Raw genomic sequence first — 17,203 nt, forward strand, 5'->3', positions numbered from 1 at the left:
GGTTTTTTTGCATCTTCCCCAGATCGGGAGAACCAGTCCATCCTGATCACGTACGTACACCCCCTGCTCGGGTCCCTGAGGGGCTGCCCAGGGCCAGGGCCCCTCCTGCCTGACCACACGCTCTCTGCTTCTCTCCTTGCTCTGACAGCGGAGAATCCGGTGCCGGGAAGACTGTGAACACAAAGCGTGTCATCCAGTACTTTGCAACAATTGCAGCCAGTGGGGACAAGAAGAAGGAGGAACAGACATCAGGCAAAATGCAGGTGAGGTCCCTGCAGGAGTAGGAACCTGAAACTATCAAATTTATTTAGGAGCTAAATCAGAAGATTTCCATTTTAGGGGACACTTGAGGATCAAATCATCAGCGCCAACCCACTGCTGGAGGCCTTTGGAAACGCCAAGACCGTGAGGAACGACAACTCCTCGCGCTTTGTGAGTTTCTGATGAGAAAACTCATCATTTATGAGGGAACAAGAATGTCAGAACAGATACTGTCACTTCTGAAGTGTCACAGTCAGATGACTGTATTCATTGAACTAATATTTTCCTCATATTTTTGACAACTAGAAATTAACTAGACTCTCAGATTAAAAATACATCTTTGGAAGTACAATACAGCACACAAAGGGGCATAATTGAAATATGTTTAAATATCTATAATATCTATCCCCGCAACTCAGAAAGTAACAGGTCACTTCTGTTTTCCACAAGACCAAAAAAATCCCATTAACATTTAGACCACCAAAATCCACCTTCACAGCATGCTCTCTGATTAAAAAATGGCCTTCACTAGATTCATCTTGTTTGAATTGCAACATAAATGACCCAATAAAAGGTTTTATTTGTTGTTTTCTTGTTCCCGTGTATTCACAGTTATTCATTAAATAATAGTTGGTAATAAAGCTCCAATCTTTACCCTAGTATTGCCAGTATAGAGAGTTTCCTGGAATTGTTTTTGTCCTGTTTTGCTTTTTTAAAGAAGAAATAAAATCCAAACAACTACTATGTTTGAAGCCTGTCGTCTGTGAAGAACATCTTGGTGAAATTTAAAAATGCCTTTTTTTCTTTCCTCTCTAAAGGGCAAATTCATTCGAATCCACTTTGGGGCCACGGGCAAACTGGCTTCTGCTGACATTGAAACTTGTAAGAGACCTCCTGATCTGGTCCCATTCCTTCCTCCCTTTCTACCTCAGTGTTCCTTGTCAGGTCTAACTCTGTCCTGCCATCCTTGCCAGATCTGCTGGAGAAGTCCAGAGTCACTTTCCAGCTCAAGGCAGAAAGAAGCTACCACATCTTTTATCAGATCATGTCCAACAAGAAGCCAGAGCTAATTGGTAGGAAGTATTATAAAGTGTTTGATAAAATCTGAATATATTCAACACTTATCTTCATTCTCACACCCAGATATGTCCTATTCCTCTTTACAGACATGCTCCTCATAACCACCAACCCATATGACTATCAGTTTGTGAGTCAAGGTGAGATCACTGTTCCCAGCATTAATGACCAGGAAGAGCTGATGGCTACAGATGTGAGTGTCACAGAGCATATTGGTGTGGTGAAAGTTCCTTTTAATGGCCTAGAGGTTTATTTGTCTGATTCTGTTGCCAGAGTGCCATTGACATCCTGGGTTTCACTGCTGATGAGAGAACAGCCATCTACAAGCTGACAGGGGCCGTCATGCACTACGGGAACCTGAAGTTCAAGCAGAAGCAGCGTGAGGAGCAGGCAGAGCCTGATGGCACTGAAGGTATCAGCAAAATCTAGAATTCTCAATAACAGAATCGGTTACATAGCTGGCAGTTGGCGTTCAGGTATTTTGCCATAATTTACTTTCACAAAGATATAAATCTCAGCTTCCAAAATATTCTAAATTTCCCTTTAGGATGTCAAAAAATTTCACTGCTGAATCCTACAGTGACATCTTACAGGAGATCTACTTTCAATTATCACTTCTCCTCTGTCACTGTCTCCCTTTCTCTGTGTTCAGTTGCTGACAAGGCTGCCTACCTGATGGGTCTGAACTCAGCAGACCTGCTCAAGGCCCTCTGCTACCCCCGAGTCAAAGTGGGGAATGAATATGTGACCAAGGGCCAAACAGTGCAGCAGGTAACAACCAGCCTGGGAAGCTCTATCTTAATTTACTCTCTTACTGTGTGTACTGTTTTCCTTCTGCTCTATTCTTCTTTATTTTAGGTGTACAATTCAGTGGGTGCCCTGGCAAAGGCTGTCTATGAGAAGATGTTCCTGTGGATGGTTGTTCGCATCAACCAACAGCTGGACACGAAGCAGCCCAGGCAGTACTTCATTGGTGTGCTGGACATTGCTGGCTTTGAGATCTTTGATGTAAGGAACACAGAAATCACAGGATAATCTTGAAAAGGCAGTTAGGCATCAACTGAAGCTGGAGGCTTATTGTAGGGGGTTTTTTTCAAACATTCCATTCACTTGCAATTTCAAACTAGTATTGCATTACTTGGAAAATTTGTTATTTTCTGGAAATGTTTTCCTTCCTTGTATATGTCAGTGCTTTTTCTCCAGAGCAATCTGTGAGCTTCAATGGATCTTCGTTTAATAGCTTTTTGCGATACACAAGGAAGAAGCATCTGCCTTTTATATAATTAGCACAAATCTTGCAGTTTTTCAATAATTTGAACTTATTATTAAAAAGATCCACTGACAAATAATGCATAAATATCCAAGATACAATATTACAGAGTGTAAGAAGAGAAAGGTAGACTTAAGTCTCACACCACAGTTTGCCAAGGCTTTGGAAAAAGAGAGCAATATATATCCTTTGCTTCTTAAGAGTCAAAGGGTGATTCCATCAGGAAGAGTGCATCAGCTGTTTTAATTGAAACTGAGAAGTTCTATAGACATTTGTGAAATGTATCTGAATCCAAGACAGGAATGGGAAACACTGGCAATGTCTAACTTTTTTTGTTAGGGTAACAGGAAAATGCACATAATATGAGGAAAAAATAGTGATGTAAATTGTGCCTTGATAGGGATAAGACTACCTAATAATTTGGGAATTTTATTTAAAAATAAATAATATATTTAAACATCATCCAAATAGCAAAGAAAAAAAACCAAAGCAAAAAAAAAACCCCACCAACCAAATAAAAAACCTTCAAAAATAGTTAATTGGATGTTTTAACATTAAAAAAATATTTGTGTTAATTGGGCATCCCTGCATGGGTTTCTGAGATGGGATTCTGAGTGCGAAGAAGAAAACTATACAGGGAGCCCTTCTGGAGAATAACTAAATCTTGTCTTTGCATTGTCTTTGGGCAGTTCAACAGCCTGGAGCAGTTGTGCATCAACTTCACCAATGAAAAACTGCAACAGTTCTTCAACCACCACATGTTTGTGCTGGAGCAGGAGGAGTACAAAAAGGAGGGAATTGAGTGGGAGTTCATTGACTTTGGGATGGACCTGGCTGCCTGCATTGAGCTCATTGAGAAGGTGTGTTGATTACATTTAAGATTTAGTTACCTTCTTTGTGACAGAATTTCAGGATTTTTCTTTAGCCTTACTTTTTCTTGCTCTAATGCTTCACAAACCTATCTATTATTATCCATTTATGTTTCTGGCTCTTTCTATTTGAAGTGTCTTTTTATTTCAAATATTGCATGTATTCTGAAAGTAAGTTCTAAGCACCTTTGTAATTAGGCTACAAATGAAGTACCTTTAGGTTATCCATTAACTGCACTGCTATGCATTTTAAAAAAGCTAACTGTAATTTTTCTTGTATGGCAATAGAAAAATTAATGTAATCACACATAATTGGATGACAAGGATTCTCCGTAGGTTTGTTTTCTAGACTACAAAGATGAAAGATCTCTTTTGAGGAATCTAGACACAATTTCAATATTATGATTTCCATATTAATACTATGATTTCTGAAACATAATTTCTAAGAAAAATAATAGATGCATACAGAAAAAAGTACTGATTTAACAGGGATCAATAAAAACATCACTATAAGCAGACACTGTTTTTGAGCAACATCCTCTTGTATAGGAACAGAAAGACAGATATATTTTCAGAAAAACAAGAGTAGGACGTAGTTGAAAGATCTGTTAATCTGTGGCAATAAGGTCAATTTTAGTAAGACACCTTTGACTATACAAATCACAAAACGTTAATGTAAAAAAAAAATCATCTTTCAATTCATCAGTTTCAAAATTACTCAGAAAATGTTGTTTGATTATTGTGACACTACCAGTCACGAAATGGATTAGTCAGACACAAATTCACATTTTGTCTGGAACCAAGAGTGCAAAAGTTGACAAAGATTTGATCCATTTTTTATCCGAAAAATCCATTAATTTCTCAGTTTCCTGTGTCTCCCTGCAGTCCCCTTCTGAAGGCAGATCCGTATTTTATCATTGTTATTTTTTGTTGCTTCCCCCAGCCCATGGGCATCTTCTCCATCCTGGAAGAGGAGTGCATGTTCCCCAAGGCAACTGACACCTCTTTCAAGAACAAGCTCTATGACCAGCACCTGGGCAAGTCCAACAACTTTCAGAAGCCCAAGCCTGGCAAAGGCAAGGCTGAGGCCCACTTCTCCCTGGTGCACTACGCTGGCACAGTGGACTACAACATCACTGGGTGGCTGGAGAAGAACAAGGACCCCCTGAATGAAACTGTCATTGGGCTGTACCAGAAATCATCTGTCAAGACCCTGGCCTTACTATTCGCCTCTGCTGGGGGAGAGGCAGGTCAGTTCTCTGAAATGTCATCTCTTTGATGCACAGCAACTGATTCCCAAAGCAACAGATTTTATCTTCATTATCTTCATTTTATCAGAGGCCAGTAGTGGTGGTGGTGGCGGAGGCAAGAAAGGTGCCAAGAAGAAGGGTTCTTCTTTCCAGACTGTCTCAGCTCTTTTCAGGGTATGGAAAAAATTCTTTTCATTTATGCAAAGAATTATTCTGCATTTTTAACTGGTTCAGACACGGTAAAAAGCAAAAAACCACAACTAATCGACCAATCAAAAGAGATTCCAAATACATATGACTTCTCTTTAGACCATCATTAAAAATAAAAATAAAAATATTATGGAATTAAAAATGGCTGTGTAAAGACCTAAACTTGCGCTCACGGTAAACGTAAATTTTCTCATAAAAAGTGCCCACTTTCTATCCTTCATTGGATTGATACCTATCCCACAAGATGATGTTTAACGTTCAGAATCAGAGGAGGCTGAGCTATTGATTGAGGTATTCTCAGTCGACAACTTTCAGCCTCTCCATTGATGGGCCTTTCGTGTTAAGTTCAAAAAACAAGAAAGGTCATTTTTTACACATTTTTTACACATACTCACTAAGTGATGAACCCACAGGAGAACCTGAACAAGCTGATGACCAATCTGCGGAGCACTCACCCCCATTTTGTGCGCTGTATCATCCCCAATGAGACCAAAACACCTGGTAAGATGCTCAAGTAGGAAGAGGGTTTGCTCTGACATCCATTCCCCTCCACACTGGAATCCGTGCCACTCCTTTGTGCTCTGCTCTGCCTTGCTCAGGTGCCATGGAGCACGAGCTGGTGCTGCACCAGCTGCGCTGTAACGGCGTGTTGGAAGGGATCAGGATTTGCAGGAAAGGGTTCCCCAGCAGAGTCCTCTATGCTGACTTCAAACAGAGGTAAGAACTATCAAATTAAGAGTGTCAGGTGTCCTCACCGACCACTGTCCATCACGCAACTGAGCTTTGCCAGGGTCTCTGAGTACGGAAGCACAGTAGAGTGACACAAATCACTGATTACAAGATTAAAACCAGCAGTTTGGGATGTGGTTTCAATATGTTCTCAGGAAAAAATACAAACTCTCTCAGAGTTCTTTGGTCATTGTATCAGCTGCAAGTTTCAGGGGACAAGGCTTTCCGCCTATACACATAGTGACAATGCTCCTCTGCAGCAATTTTCTACAACATAGTTTAAGTAAAAAAGATATAGATTGAAGTGACTGGAGATCGGCGTCCTCTTTTCATCTGTGACCGGAAAAGTTTCCTTGATTTTGTTACCCTCATGATAAGGGTATCTCTAAACAAGGGACGAAATTCCAATTTCCTCAGCCTGATTCTGCTGCAACACTGATGTTGGTTTCAATAAACATTATAACCTTATGACTTGACATTGCCTTCTTTCACATTTCCTCTAATTCCACAGATACAAGGTGCTTAATGCCAGTGCCATCCCAGAGGGACAGTTCATCGACAGCAAGAAGGCTTCCGAGAAGCTCCTTGGCTCAATCGATGTGGACCACACCCAGTACAAATTTGGACACACTAAGGTACAAACCCCCCATTCCCTCACTCACTCAGTGCCTGTGCTTTGCCCGGCCTGACAGTGATGTGCTGCAACATTCCCTCTCTAAGGTGTTCTTCAAAGCTGGGCTGCTGGGGCTCCTGGAGGAAATGAGGGATGAGAAGCTGGCACAGCTCATCACCCGCACACAGGCCTTGTGCAGAGGCTTCCTGATGAGGGTGGAGTACCAGAGAATGGTGGAGAGAAGGTACACATTCCTTGTCTTCAGTTAAACTCATTGTGGTTGGGGGGAAGTGTTGACACTTTTCAAACTGAAAATATTCATTGTACATGTGAATTATGCTCCAGAGAGTCCATCTTCTGCATTCAGTACAACATTCGTTCATTCATGAATGTCAAGCACTGGCCCTGGATGAAGCTGTTCTTCAAGATCAAGCCCTTACTGAAGAGTGCAGAGTCTGAGAAGGAGATGGCCAACATGAAGGGAGAGTTTGAGAAAACCAAGGAAGAGCTTGCAAAGTCTGAGGCAAAGCGGAAGGAGCTGGAGGAGAAAATGGTTTCTTTACTGAAGGAGAAAAATGATCTGCAGCTCCAAGTGCAGGCTGTGAGTATCACCATTTATTTTCCACTCGAAAAAAGGCTTATCTTTCACACATAGGTGGTCAGACAGGTCTTTTATGAACAGATGTTCATCATCATCATGGCTAGGCTTCGCGAATGAAGATTTGGGAAGGGCTCTACCCACATTTGTTACAAGCGCGCTGGTGGCTAAAAAGGTCAATACAAGATAGACAGGTCCTGTTGCAAAAGGCACAGCAGAAGGACTCCTTAGGTGGTAAATTCTGCAAGAAACAGTTCTTCCTACATTGTCTTTTCTCCTCAAGAGTGATCCTGCATACATTCTCAAAGGAAGCAGCAGCGTTATAGATGGTGTTTCTCCAGACCTCCCGACTGGAGGCCAGAGTAGATCAGTTCTGTTGATCAATATGGCCAAGGTTGAGATGTTGTTTCAGGGAGTCCTTGTATCTCCTCTTCAGGTCTTCTCTCTTGCAGCTGCCAGTGGCAAGTGGGGGGCTGGAGAGTCTCGACCGGGCTGGGGCCTTGGGAGGCACCTGAGCCCTGGGTGGGTGCGGGAGCTGGAACAGTTTGGTTTTGGTTTTGGCTCACCTGCAGCTACTGCCCAGGTTCAGTATGTTTTGGATATATTTATTACATCCTGAAAGGGTGGTCAGGACAAAGGGATGTTCCTGGGTATTTCCCTGGGATTGAGTATAGATGGGCGGCAGAAAAGAAGGGAGTGAAAGGTTTGTCCTAACTGTTTTAATGAACAGATGTTAGTTATTTGTTAAATTATGGATCATATTGAACATAAAGCTGGAAAAACTAGTGTCTTACAATAGCATGGTGAACTCAGCTAGTAGAAGAAACAAGGAGCTACAAGTGGGAGTAGGGTTCCTGCTTTCTGGGATAGACACCATCTATAAATAGCCAAGATTAAATACTCAGGACAAGATTGTACCTGAACCCCCCAGCTCCATTTGAGCAGGTGAGTTCTGCAGGCAGTAGCTCTATCTCACCAGGGCAAATGGACTTTGGACAGTAAGTCCTAGAATTCAAATTGGTGGTTGTAAATTCAGCCACTTAATAACAAATGGATAATTGCTCACCCAGGATATGGGAAATATGGCTTGGAATTTCTCCTCAGTCTAAAAAGGAATTAAGCCAGAGCTCCTGCTTTGGAACTATAGTCTCACGTCCCAGGCTTGTGCTGTTCAAGGTATTGGACTGTGTTTCCCTTGGAAAATGAAAAGAAACAGGTAGATATACCCTGCTGCAGGCCGACATTGAACCTTTCTCGGCTGTCTGAGTCCTATCCATCATGCTTTAATCCATAACCCTTTCATGTAAAACCTGTATATAAAATTTGGAGAACATATGTATTTATAATAATATTAACCCATCATCTCTGAGTAGGCAATTCATAACTCTGTATTATTCAGACATAATTTAGTACAATGCAGAATAACAAAGTGAATGAGTAATCGAGCAAAATATTTAATTTCTGAGTACTGCAATGATTTGCACCTGCAAGCTGGATTTTTTACATATGCAATAGGTGGTAGATTTATTATTAACAATAACCCATGTACCCTGCAGGAGCATATAAAAAAAATTAAAAACACCTTCAAGAAAGGAAAGTCACTGATTGGTATGTATGAAGCAAAAAGCTTGCAACTCCATTTCATTGGAAAATTAGTGACAGAGACGATCACTTTTGTGATGCCTTGAAGTGCATGAGATATTCTCACAATTGTAAATCATGACAAATAATTTTGAAAGAAAAAAAAAAAAAAAAATCGAAGGCTTCCAAAGAGAGAATTTGCAGATCCATTTCCCAGACAGAAAACCTGAAAACATTAAGCTATTTGATTGGAAAGGCAATTTCAGACATGGCTTTTCTATCTGTCAATTTAGTAAGATAAAAGATATAGAAGAGGAACTTCAAAACATGATAAACATATACAATCTGTGTCTCCCCACCAGGAAGCAGATAGCCTGGCTGATGCTGAGGAAAGGTGTGACCAACTCATCAAAACCAAAATCCAGCTGGAAGCCAAAATTAAGGAAGTGACTGAAAGGGCTGAGGATGAGGAGGAAATCAATGCTGAGCTGACAGCCAAGAAGAGAAAACTGGAGGATGAATGTTCAGAGCTGAAGAAAGATATCGATGACCTTGAGCTAACACTGGCCAAGGTGGAGAAGGAAAAGCACGCCACTGAAAACAAGGTACGAGGCAGAAAATCTCACCCACACTCCAGAAAAGAGCCCCACTCTATATCTACTTCCTTGATTTACACTTGCTCCCTTCTTCCTAAAGGTGAAAAACCTCACAGAGGAGATGGCAGCCCTGGACGAGACCATCGCCAAGCTGACAAAAGAGAAGAAAGCCCTCCAAGAGGCCCATCAGCAGACCCTGGATGACCTGCAGGCAGAGGAGGACAAAGTCAATACACTGACCAAAGCCAAGACCAAGCTGGAGCAGCAAGTGGACGATGTAAGCCCACGGACACACAGCAGGAACAGACAGGTATGGAGTTTGAGCTGGCTGATGGAACACTGATGGCCTTGTTCTGTGTAGCTGGAAGGGTCCCTGGAGCAAGAGAAGAAACTGCGCATGGACCTGGAGAGAGCCAAGAGGAAACTGGAAGGAGACCTGAAGCTGGCCCAGGACAGCATCATGGATCTGGAGAATGATAAGCAGCAGCTGGATGAGAAACTGAAGAAGTGAGTGTGGCCCTGGGGCACCTCAGTGCTGGGCTGCAGCTCTTGTCTTTTTCCTTTGAGCTGTAACCCACTTTGCTTTGCCCAAAGGAAAGACTTTGAAATCAGCCAGATCCAGAGCAAAATCGAGGATGAACAAGCCCTGGGCATGCAACTACAGAAGAAGATCAAGGAGCTGCAGGCAAGTGTCTGCCCTTCCCCTGCCTGCCCCAGGCTCGGCTCAGGGAGGAGGAGGGCACGGGCGTGAAGGGTCCCTCGTGTTCTCCAGGCCCGTATTGAGGAACTGGAGGAGGAAATCGAGGCCGAGCGAACCTCTCGCGCTAAAGCAGAGAAGCATCGGGCTGACCTGTCCAGGGAGCTGGAGGAGATCAGCGAGCGCCTGGAAGAAGCAGGAGGGGCGACGGCAGCTCAGGTGGAGATGAACAAGAAGCGGGAGGCAGAATTCCAGAAGATGCGCCGGGACCTCGAAGAGGCCACGCTGCAGCACGAAGCCACGGCTGCCGCCCTGCGCAAGAAGCACGCGGACAGCACAGCTGAGCTGGGGGAGCAGATCGACAACCTGCAGCGCGTCAAGCAGAAGCTGGAGAAGGAGAAGAGCGAGCTCAAGATGGAGATTGATGACTTGGCCAGTAACATGGAGTCTGTCTCCAAAGCCAAGGTATGGAAAAATAGACTGAAAACCACTTGGAAATTAATTCCATTGAAATACGTCTTTTCAAATTATGGCCTGGTTACCATCTAACTCCCTGTCTCTCTATGGAGCTGTGTTTCTTACTTTCTAACACCAAGGAACAGTCCAGACCTGGCAAGTCTGTTCATGTTTTTCTGCTTAGAGTCCTGCTCTTCCGAATAAGAAGGCGTCTAGATCCTAATCTTCTTTCATTCTCTGTGACCTCCACAGGCAAATCTGGAGAAGATGTGCCGCACCCTGGAAGACCAGCTGAGTGAGATTAAGACAAAGGAAGAAGAGCATCAGCGCATGATCAATGACCTCAATGCTCAAAGAGCTCGTCTGCAGACGGAGTCAGGTGAGAAACACACATCTACATTTGCAGATCAGTAATCTCAGAGAGTTATTGCAAAAATTACTCTTCTGGCCACATGTTCTTTCCAACATTCTTTGTCTCCTCTCGAATAAGAAATGCTTGAAATGGGATCATAAGTTTCAGCAAGGACTGCTAACAGTTTGGTTTTACAGCCCCAAATGTCCACAGTAGTGTCATCAGTGGCAATAAAAGTTTTGTGCATCCGCAACCTTTCCCAGGTGAATATTCACGCCAGGTGGAGGAGAAGGATGCTCTGGTTTCTCAGCTGTCAAGAGGCAAACAGGCTTTCACCCAACAGATTGAGGAACTCAAGAGACACCTAGAGGAAGAGATAAAGGTGAGAGGGTTTTCCATACTTTGTTCTGTCCATCAGATCCCTCCTCTCTAAGAGGCAGTTCAGATACTTATGGGACTACTGAGCTATCATGATGAGACAGGGAAAAAAACCATTTAGGTAATTTAGTGCTTCTCTTCTCATGTTAGCTTCTCCCCAGAATTTATCCATTATTCTCTTTGTCAGTCCCCATTGTCATTTTGCACAGAAGAATAATACAGTGTCCAATTAATACTCAGTCTGATTTCCCAGGATATTTCTGGTCTGTGACTCAATACTCTTGTTGCTGCAGGCCAAGAACGCCCTGGCCCACGCCCTGCAGTCTGCTCGCCACGACTGTGACTTGCTCCGGGAACAATATGAGGAGGAGCAGGAAGCCAAGGGGGAGCTGCAGCGCGCCCTGTCCAAGGCCAACAGCGAAGTGGCCCAGTGGAGAACCAAATACGAGACGGACGCGATTCAGCGCACGGAGGAGCTCGAGGAGGCCAAGTACGTGGGCAGGGTGGGGAAGGCTGGCAGAGACTAAAAACAGAAAATTGAGGAGACCACTGTGATATTCAGGAAGAAGTCAGTCTTCTGATTTGGGGTTGGGTAAAAGGAGAGTAGCAAATAAATTCTGTAATGCACGTGGTTTGGGGAAAATATTCACAGGTAAACGTTTAGGAGGCAGGGAATGACAGAGAGAAACAATCTAGTATGTAGACAAATAGAAAAGGAATGTGGACCACAGACTGTGAAGTGGCTAACCACACTGTTGAGAAAAACAACACAGAACTGAATTTCTCCTTGATTGATGACTGTGAGCTCTAGTTACGATTGAAGTGGTAAAACATCTTGTTCTGAAAAGCCCATCAACCACACACAACAACCTCTCCTTTGCTCTCATACAACGAAATGTGCTTAACACAGGAAGAAGCTGGCACAGCGCCTGCAGGATGCAGAGGAACACGTCGAAGCTGTCAATGCCAAGTGTGCCTCCCTGGAAAAGACAAAGCAGAGGCTGCAGAATGAAGTGGAGGACCTGATGATTGATGTGGAGCGATCCAATGCTGCCTGCGCTGCTCTGGACAAGAAGCAGAAGAACTTTGACAAGGTCTTTTGGGCTCCAGCCCTGGGACTCCTGGGCAGAGCCTCCCCCCGGGATGGCCACATCCCTACTCACGCCCCGTTTCTCTTCAGATCCTGGCAGAATGGAAGCAGAAGTATGAGGAAACGCAGGCTGAGCTGGAGGCCTCCCAGAAGGAGTCTCGCTCCCTCAGCACGGAGCTGTTTAAGATGAAGAATGCCTATGAGGAGTCCTTGGACCACCTGGAAACAATGAAGCGGGAGAACAAGAACTTGCAGCGTAAGTCCCTGGCCCTCTGCTCCGGGATGGGCTTTCTCACCAGCTGAGCATTGCTGCGGGGTCTGTGCCTGCAGCTCTGCAAAGATGCCTGTCACCCTGGTGGGACAGGGCCCTTCCCATTCTGCTCTGGGCCTGAGCAAGCCATTGGTCTTTGTTCCCACAGAGGAGATTTCCGACCTCACGGAGCAGATTGCGGAGGGAGGAAAGGCAATTCATGAGCTGGAGAAAGTCAAGAAGCAAGTTGAGCAGGAGAAATCTGAACTGCAAGCCTCTCTGGAGGAAGCTGAGGTACCTGGCCAGAATCATTGCTGTCTGCACTAAATGTGTGAGCAAGGCAGAAACAATGCTAAAAGGGCCTTGCTTCTGCTCTGTTCTGGCTGCAGAGGGCAGCCAGCTGAGATTTCCTGGAATATTCTCTAATTCCCTAGAAAGCAAGTAGTAGGTTTATCAGTGTTCCCCATGTTTGTGTCCACTTGTCCAGGCCTCTCTGGAACACGAAGAGGGGAAGATCCTGCGCCTGCAGCTGGAGCTCAACCAGGTGAAGTCTGAGATTGACAGGAAGATAGCAGAGAAAGATGAGGAGATTGACCAGCTGAAGAGGAACCACCTCCGAGTCGTGGAGTCCATGCAAAGTACCCTGGATGCTGAGATCAGGAGCAGGAATGAAGCCCTGAGGCTGAAGAAGAAGATGGAGGGAGACCTGAATGAAATGGAGATCCAGCTCAGCCATGCCAATCGACAGGCTGCCGAGGCACAAAAGAACCTGCGAAACACACAGGCTGTGCTCAAGGTACAGCACAACAAACCAGGTTCTCACTGGTTTCTGACAGAGCTGAATATCAACGATGAAGGAATGGGACTGCACAAACACATCATTCAGTTTTCAGGATTCTCCACAGACCTCTGTGGTCCCCTTTTATTAACCTCTTTGGGTAAACAGCACCAGGTGTTGCCATTCAGTTAACAATAATTCCCAAGACTTTGGTGACCTGATGTTTTGATTTCACACATTCACACACTATCATTCTGTGATTGTATAAACCATGCACATTATCATGCAGACCATTAAGTGGTTTTCCGATTTTGGAACACAGCACTCTCTTTGTCAAAACATAATCAAGGCCAAAAATACTTGATCAAAATATTTTTTGATTCTGATTAACTGAATCCACAGGTGCAGGCTGGTTCAGCTTGTTCCTACAGCTAAAAAATTTCCTTTTTTTAGAATTCTGTCATTTATTTATTGATATTAAAATGGAAAATAAAAGAATAGGAAAAATATGCCTCCCAATCTGTCTTTTTTTTTTTACAAGGACACCCAGATCCATTTGGACGATGCTCTCAGGACCCAGGACGATCTGAAGGAGCAGGTGGCCATGGTGGAGCGCAGAGCAAACCTGCTGCAGGCTGAAGTTGAGGAGCTACGGGCAGCCCTGGAGCAGACGGAGCGGTCGAGGAAACTGGCTGAGCAGGAGCTCCTGGATGCCACAGAACGTGTGCAGCTCCTCCATACCCAGGTCAGGGCAGGGAGCAAAGGCAGCCGTGTTGACACATAACAAACCCAGAGAGCTGGAATATACCAGGGGACAGGCAGTACTAGAATGGCCTCTCTACTGCTGTCCGCCAGGAAAGGCATGCTCAGTGTCCATCACCCGAGCCCACCACTGGCATTACGTAAGCAACCACTGTACAAAGAATTCCACATTCACGATTGCCGATGGAACGGGAAAGACTTGGCTCAGGCAGTAGGTTTGTTATTGCAGACCTTAGAATAAAAATCTTGCCATGTCCTTCCTGTTGCACAGAACACCAGCTTGATCAACACCAAGAAGAAACTGGAGACAGACATTTCTCAGATTCAGAGTGAAATGGAGGATACGATCCAGGAGGCCCGCAATGCTGAAGAGAAGGCCAAGAAGGCCATCACAGATGTGAGTCGGGGCTCCTTTCATTGCTGATGGGGATGTATTCTCCCCAAAATGTCTCCAGCCCCACAAGGGCTTTGACCTTTTGCTCTGCTCAGGCGGCCATGATGGCAGAAGAGCTGAAGAAGGAGCAGGACACCAGTGCCCACCTGGAGAGGATGAAGAAGAACCTGGACCAGACGGTGAAGGACCTGCAGCTTCGTCTGGAAGAGGCCGAGCAGTTGGCCCTGAAGGGAGGCAAGAAGCAAATCCAGAAGCTGGAGGCCAGGGTGAGTAGGGCTGTGTTGGTGCATGAGTGACCCCATCTCTTGGAGAGACACCCCCAGGGAAGCTGCAGGGACGGGCTTCTCATTGCAGGTGCGGGAGCTGGAAGGGGAGGTTGATGCTGAGCAGAAGCGCAGCGCTGAAGCCGTGAAGGGTGTGCGCAAGTACGAGAGGAGGGTGAAGGAACTCACCTACCAGGTAAGGCTGGAGGCCTCCTTGCGTTGATGCACCCTCATTCCAGGAAACAAAAGCTTTTCACCTGGACTCCACGGGTAAATGTTATTCTCTGGTGTGCAGAAAGCAATAATTCACTCTTTCCTGTTTATCAACCACTCTAGTCTGAGGAAGACAGGAAGAATATTCTCAGGCTGCAGGATCTGGTGGACAAGCTGCAAATGAAGGTGAAATCCTACAAGAGACAGGCTGAGGAAGCTGTAAGTATTGCTTGGAGAAATAGTAAGTGTTGCTTTCTGTGGGTGTCACACAGGTGTTGAGGAGATGAATATCAGAATTTGGAAAATGCCAGGGACCACCAGTTGTACCATTTAGGGTCTTTGTCATTCAGATACACCCCACGAACATATGAGCACCAAACAAGTGGCAGAATAAGTACACGAGTGACAAATCTGAGTGACAAATCCGAGTGACAAATCCAAGTGACAAAGCTGTTCCTCATGTATGACACAGTCCTGGTGATGCTTTTCCCAGAGGGGTCCTGGGAAGGGGAGGATGAGGAGGTTGGGGTGAGCTGACATGTGAGCAGTGGTGGGAGGGGGACGGAGGTTTGTGTCTCCCCCCAGGGAAGAGCTGCAGCCCCACAAGGCCGAGGTGCAGGAGGAGTGAAATCTCTGCCCTGGGCTCCTCACCACCAACTCCCTCTCCCCACACAGGAGGAGCTTTCCAATGTCAACCTCTCCAAGTTCCGCAAGATCCAGCATGAGCTGGAGGAAGCCGAGGAACGAGCTGACATTGCAGAGTCACAGGTCAACAAGCTCCGAGTGAAGAGTCGGGAGTTTCACAGCAAGAAAATAGGAGAGGAAGAGTGAGGATGCCACGAGGCAGCAAAGTGACCTGAGGGCCGCAAAAATATGAACTCTTTGTCACTTCCTTCTGCCATGAGTCTTTATAACCATGTCATATGTAGAGAATAAAGGCCATAGATTCTTTTACATGCTCATCCAAGCACTGCTTTCAGTAGTTACAATTTAATTCTAAAGTTATTTAAGTATTGATTGTTTTCAAACAATTAATTTTCAGGAATAAGCCCCTGAATTTTCTGGAGTAAGATTCAGAAGGTCCAGTACTGCTACTACAGTAACAGTTATCGACATGAGAGCAAACAAAATTTTTTGCACTGCATTAGTGTTTCCTAGCAATAGAATTGTGATTTGAAGCTAGAATAAATAAATATTAAATAAATAAAGTTCTATAAGAAGAGTAATTGTAAACCTATGCTTTACAAGTTTACAAGGATATATATCAAGAGGAACTTGTTTTTACTTTTCTAAAACTGGAATTGAGAACAACTCTTGTAACATGAAACCATAAAGAAATCTCCAAGTCTGACACCCTGAGAATACAGGGAATCACTAAACCTGATGGCTCTGCACTGCCAACCAGTGCTTCCTACCTGCCTTTTGCATCAACATAGGAAATTTGCTGCATAAGTGAACTGACACTGGGTGGAAAGAAGTAGCTGACAGTCACTGGCTTTTTATTCATCCCATATAGAGTAACATTGCAGAATGTAATGTATGAACAAGACAAAAATGAGGAAAAGCTGACCAAGAGGAAGAGCCTCAAGGCAGCAACGATGTCTCCCAGCCCCAACTGTTCTCGTCAGTGCCCTGAGGTGCTGTGCAGCTTGAGGAAGTCTGGGGAACACCAGTGCCTCCACGCAGAAGCAAAGACATTGCAGCCACTGGGACATCACAATGACACTCACATTAGAGCTTCATTTATCTAGAACAGGTGTATGTGCACAGCATATACAGAGAAGCCATTCATAGACCTGGCACATCCCAGAGCTGCTGAGGGCAGATTCTACAAGCAGATACAAGAAATGGTAAATGAGACTTGGCTCTTACTACAGGAACACATACAGGTCCCTCAAGGTTCCTGGCCAGCTCTGCACCACTGCATTTCCAGGGAGTACTTAAGGAGCTGTAAATTAACTCGGCAAGGGAGCTGGAAATGTCAGACGACCTTTTGCACTGACACAGTTGTTTTGCAGCAACAGCATTCAGGACTGGGAGGTCCTCCTCCTCCTAAACACGCTGAGGTTTACACACAGGGAATCCTCCCATGTTATAACTAAATATGGAAGCAGTTTGCTAAATGGCAGCAACTAAATATATTTAGGAAAAGATGATGCCCCGTGTTGACTCCTGTGTCACCGTGATGCTCCTCAGAGATAGCATCACTATGTGTGAAGCTGTGAAAACTGTATCCGTGACAGTGAGATCTGGGCACCAAAGAAGGAAAACCTTGGATACCTTTTTAAACCTGCTGACTGATTAGCAAATATCACAACAACTTTGGGAACCATAAGTTGATGCCGAAAATCCCTGCTCCCTTTGGACAATGTTATAATGACCCTCCAAAATGAACAGCCTGGTCTGACTGTGGAAAAATCATGATGCACTTGGAGCGCTTGAAACTGTTGGGGCTCATCTCTCAGCTGATGGTCCAAGGATTTATTCCTAAATGCTCAACTGATGAAAGGTAACAT

The 17,203-nt window shown here is 44.7% G+C and overlaps 1 protein-coding gene and 1 long non-coding RNA gene across 3 annotated transcripts in view; one reads left to right on the forward strand and one right to left on the reverse strand.

The window, feature by feature from the left end:
• LOC127475866 (uncharacterized) overlaps nt 1–10,590 on the reverse strand; it is a 135,393-nt gene extending 124,803 nt beyond the window's left edge. Inside the window, exon 1 of the long non-coding RNA XR_007906363.1 lies at nt 10,550–10,590. This is a non-coding gene — a long non-coding RNA (uncharacterized LOC127475866). The remainder of the gene's footprint in view (nt 1–10,549) is intronic.
• The window catches only part of LOC127475842 (myosin heavy chain, skeletal muscle, adult-like), a 62,543-nt gene extending 46,630 nt beyond the window's left edge, over nt 1–15,913 (forward strand). For both annotated transcript variants that reach the window (XM_051798042.1, XM_051798041.1), the window contains exons 4-38: nt 23–50; nt 149–263; nt 340–432; nt 1,080–1,143; nt 1,236–1,334; nt 1,428–1,531; nt 1,612–1,750; nt 1,991–2,109; nt 2,197–2,346; nt 3,298–3,468; nt 4,421–4,727; nt 4,816–4,901; nt 5,351–5,438; nt 5,537–5,654; nt 6,178–6,301; nt 6,387–6,523; nt 6,625–6,880; nt 8,821–9,063; nt 9,155–9,331; nt 9,416–9,561; nt 9,649–9,739; nt 9,827–10,216; nt 10,460–10,586; nt 10,823–10,941; nt 11,231–11,427; nt 11,848–12,031; nt 12,118–12,283; nt 12,447–12,571; nt 12,765–13,073; nt 13,597–13,800; nt 14,089–14,214; nt 14,307–14,477; nt 14,566–14,670; nt 14,811–14,906; nt 15,363–15,913. In XM_051798042.1, the coding sequence (XP_051654002.1) occupies nt 23–50; nt 149–263; nt 340–432; nt 1,080–1,143; nt 1,236–1,334; nt 1,428–1,531; nt 1,612–1,750; nt 1,991–2,109; nt 2,197–2,346; nt 3,298–3,468; nt 4,421–4,727; nt 4,816–4,901; nt 5,351–5,438; nt 5,537–5,654; nt 6,178–6,301; nt 6,387–6,523; nt 6,625–6,880; nt 8,821–9,063; nt 9,155–9,331; nt 9,416–9,561; nt 9,649–9,739; nt 9,827–10,216; nt 10,460–10,586; nt 10,823–10,941; nt 11,231–11,427; nt 11,848–12,031; nt 12,118–12,283; nt 12,447–12,571; nt 12,765–13,073; nt 13,597–13,800; nt 14,089–14,214; nt 14,307–14,477; nt 14,566–14,670; nt 14,811–14,906; nt 15,363–15,518 (5,330 nt within the window). In that variant the 3' untranslated portion in view covers nt 15,519–15,913. The remainder of the gene's footprint in view (nt 1–22; nt 51–148; nt 264–339; nt 433–1,079; nt 1,144–1,235; nt 1,335–1,427; nt 1,532–1,611; nt 1,751–1,990; nt 2,110–2,196; nt 2,347–3,297; nt 3,469–4,420; nt 4,728–4,815; nt 4,902–5,350; nt 5,439–5,536; nt 5,655–6,177; nt 6,302–6,386; nt 6,524–6,624; nt 6,881–8,820; nt 9,064–9,154; nt 9,332–9,415; nt 9,562–9,648; nt 9,740–9,826; nt 10,217–10,459; nt 10,587–10,822; nt 10,942–11,230; nt 11,428–11,847; nt 12,032–12,117; nt 12,284–12,446; nt 12,572–12,764; nt 13,074–13,596; nt 13,801–14,088; nt 14,215–14,306; nt 14,478–14,565; nt 14,671–14,810; nt 14,907–15,362) is intronic.
• Nucleotides 15,914–17,203: the final 1,290 nt, after the last annotated feature.

This window comes from Manacus candei, unplaced genomic scaffold, assembly GCF_025592945.1.
Source record: "Manacus candei isolate 608988 ecotype Guabito, Panama unplaced genomic scaffold, ASM2559294v1 h1tg000047l, whole genome shotgun sequence".
In the NCBI taxonomy this organism is placed as follows: domain Eukaryota; kingdom Metazoa; phylum Chordata; class Aves; order Passeriformes; family Pipridae; genus Manacus; species Manacus candei.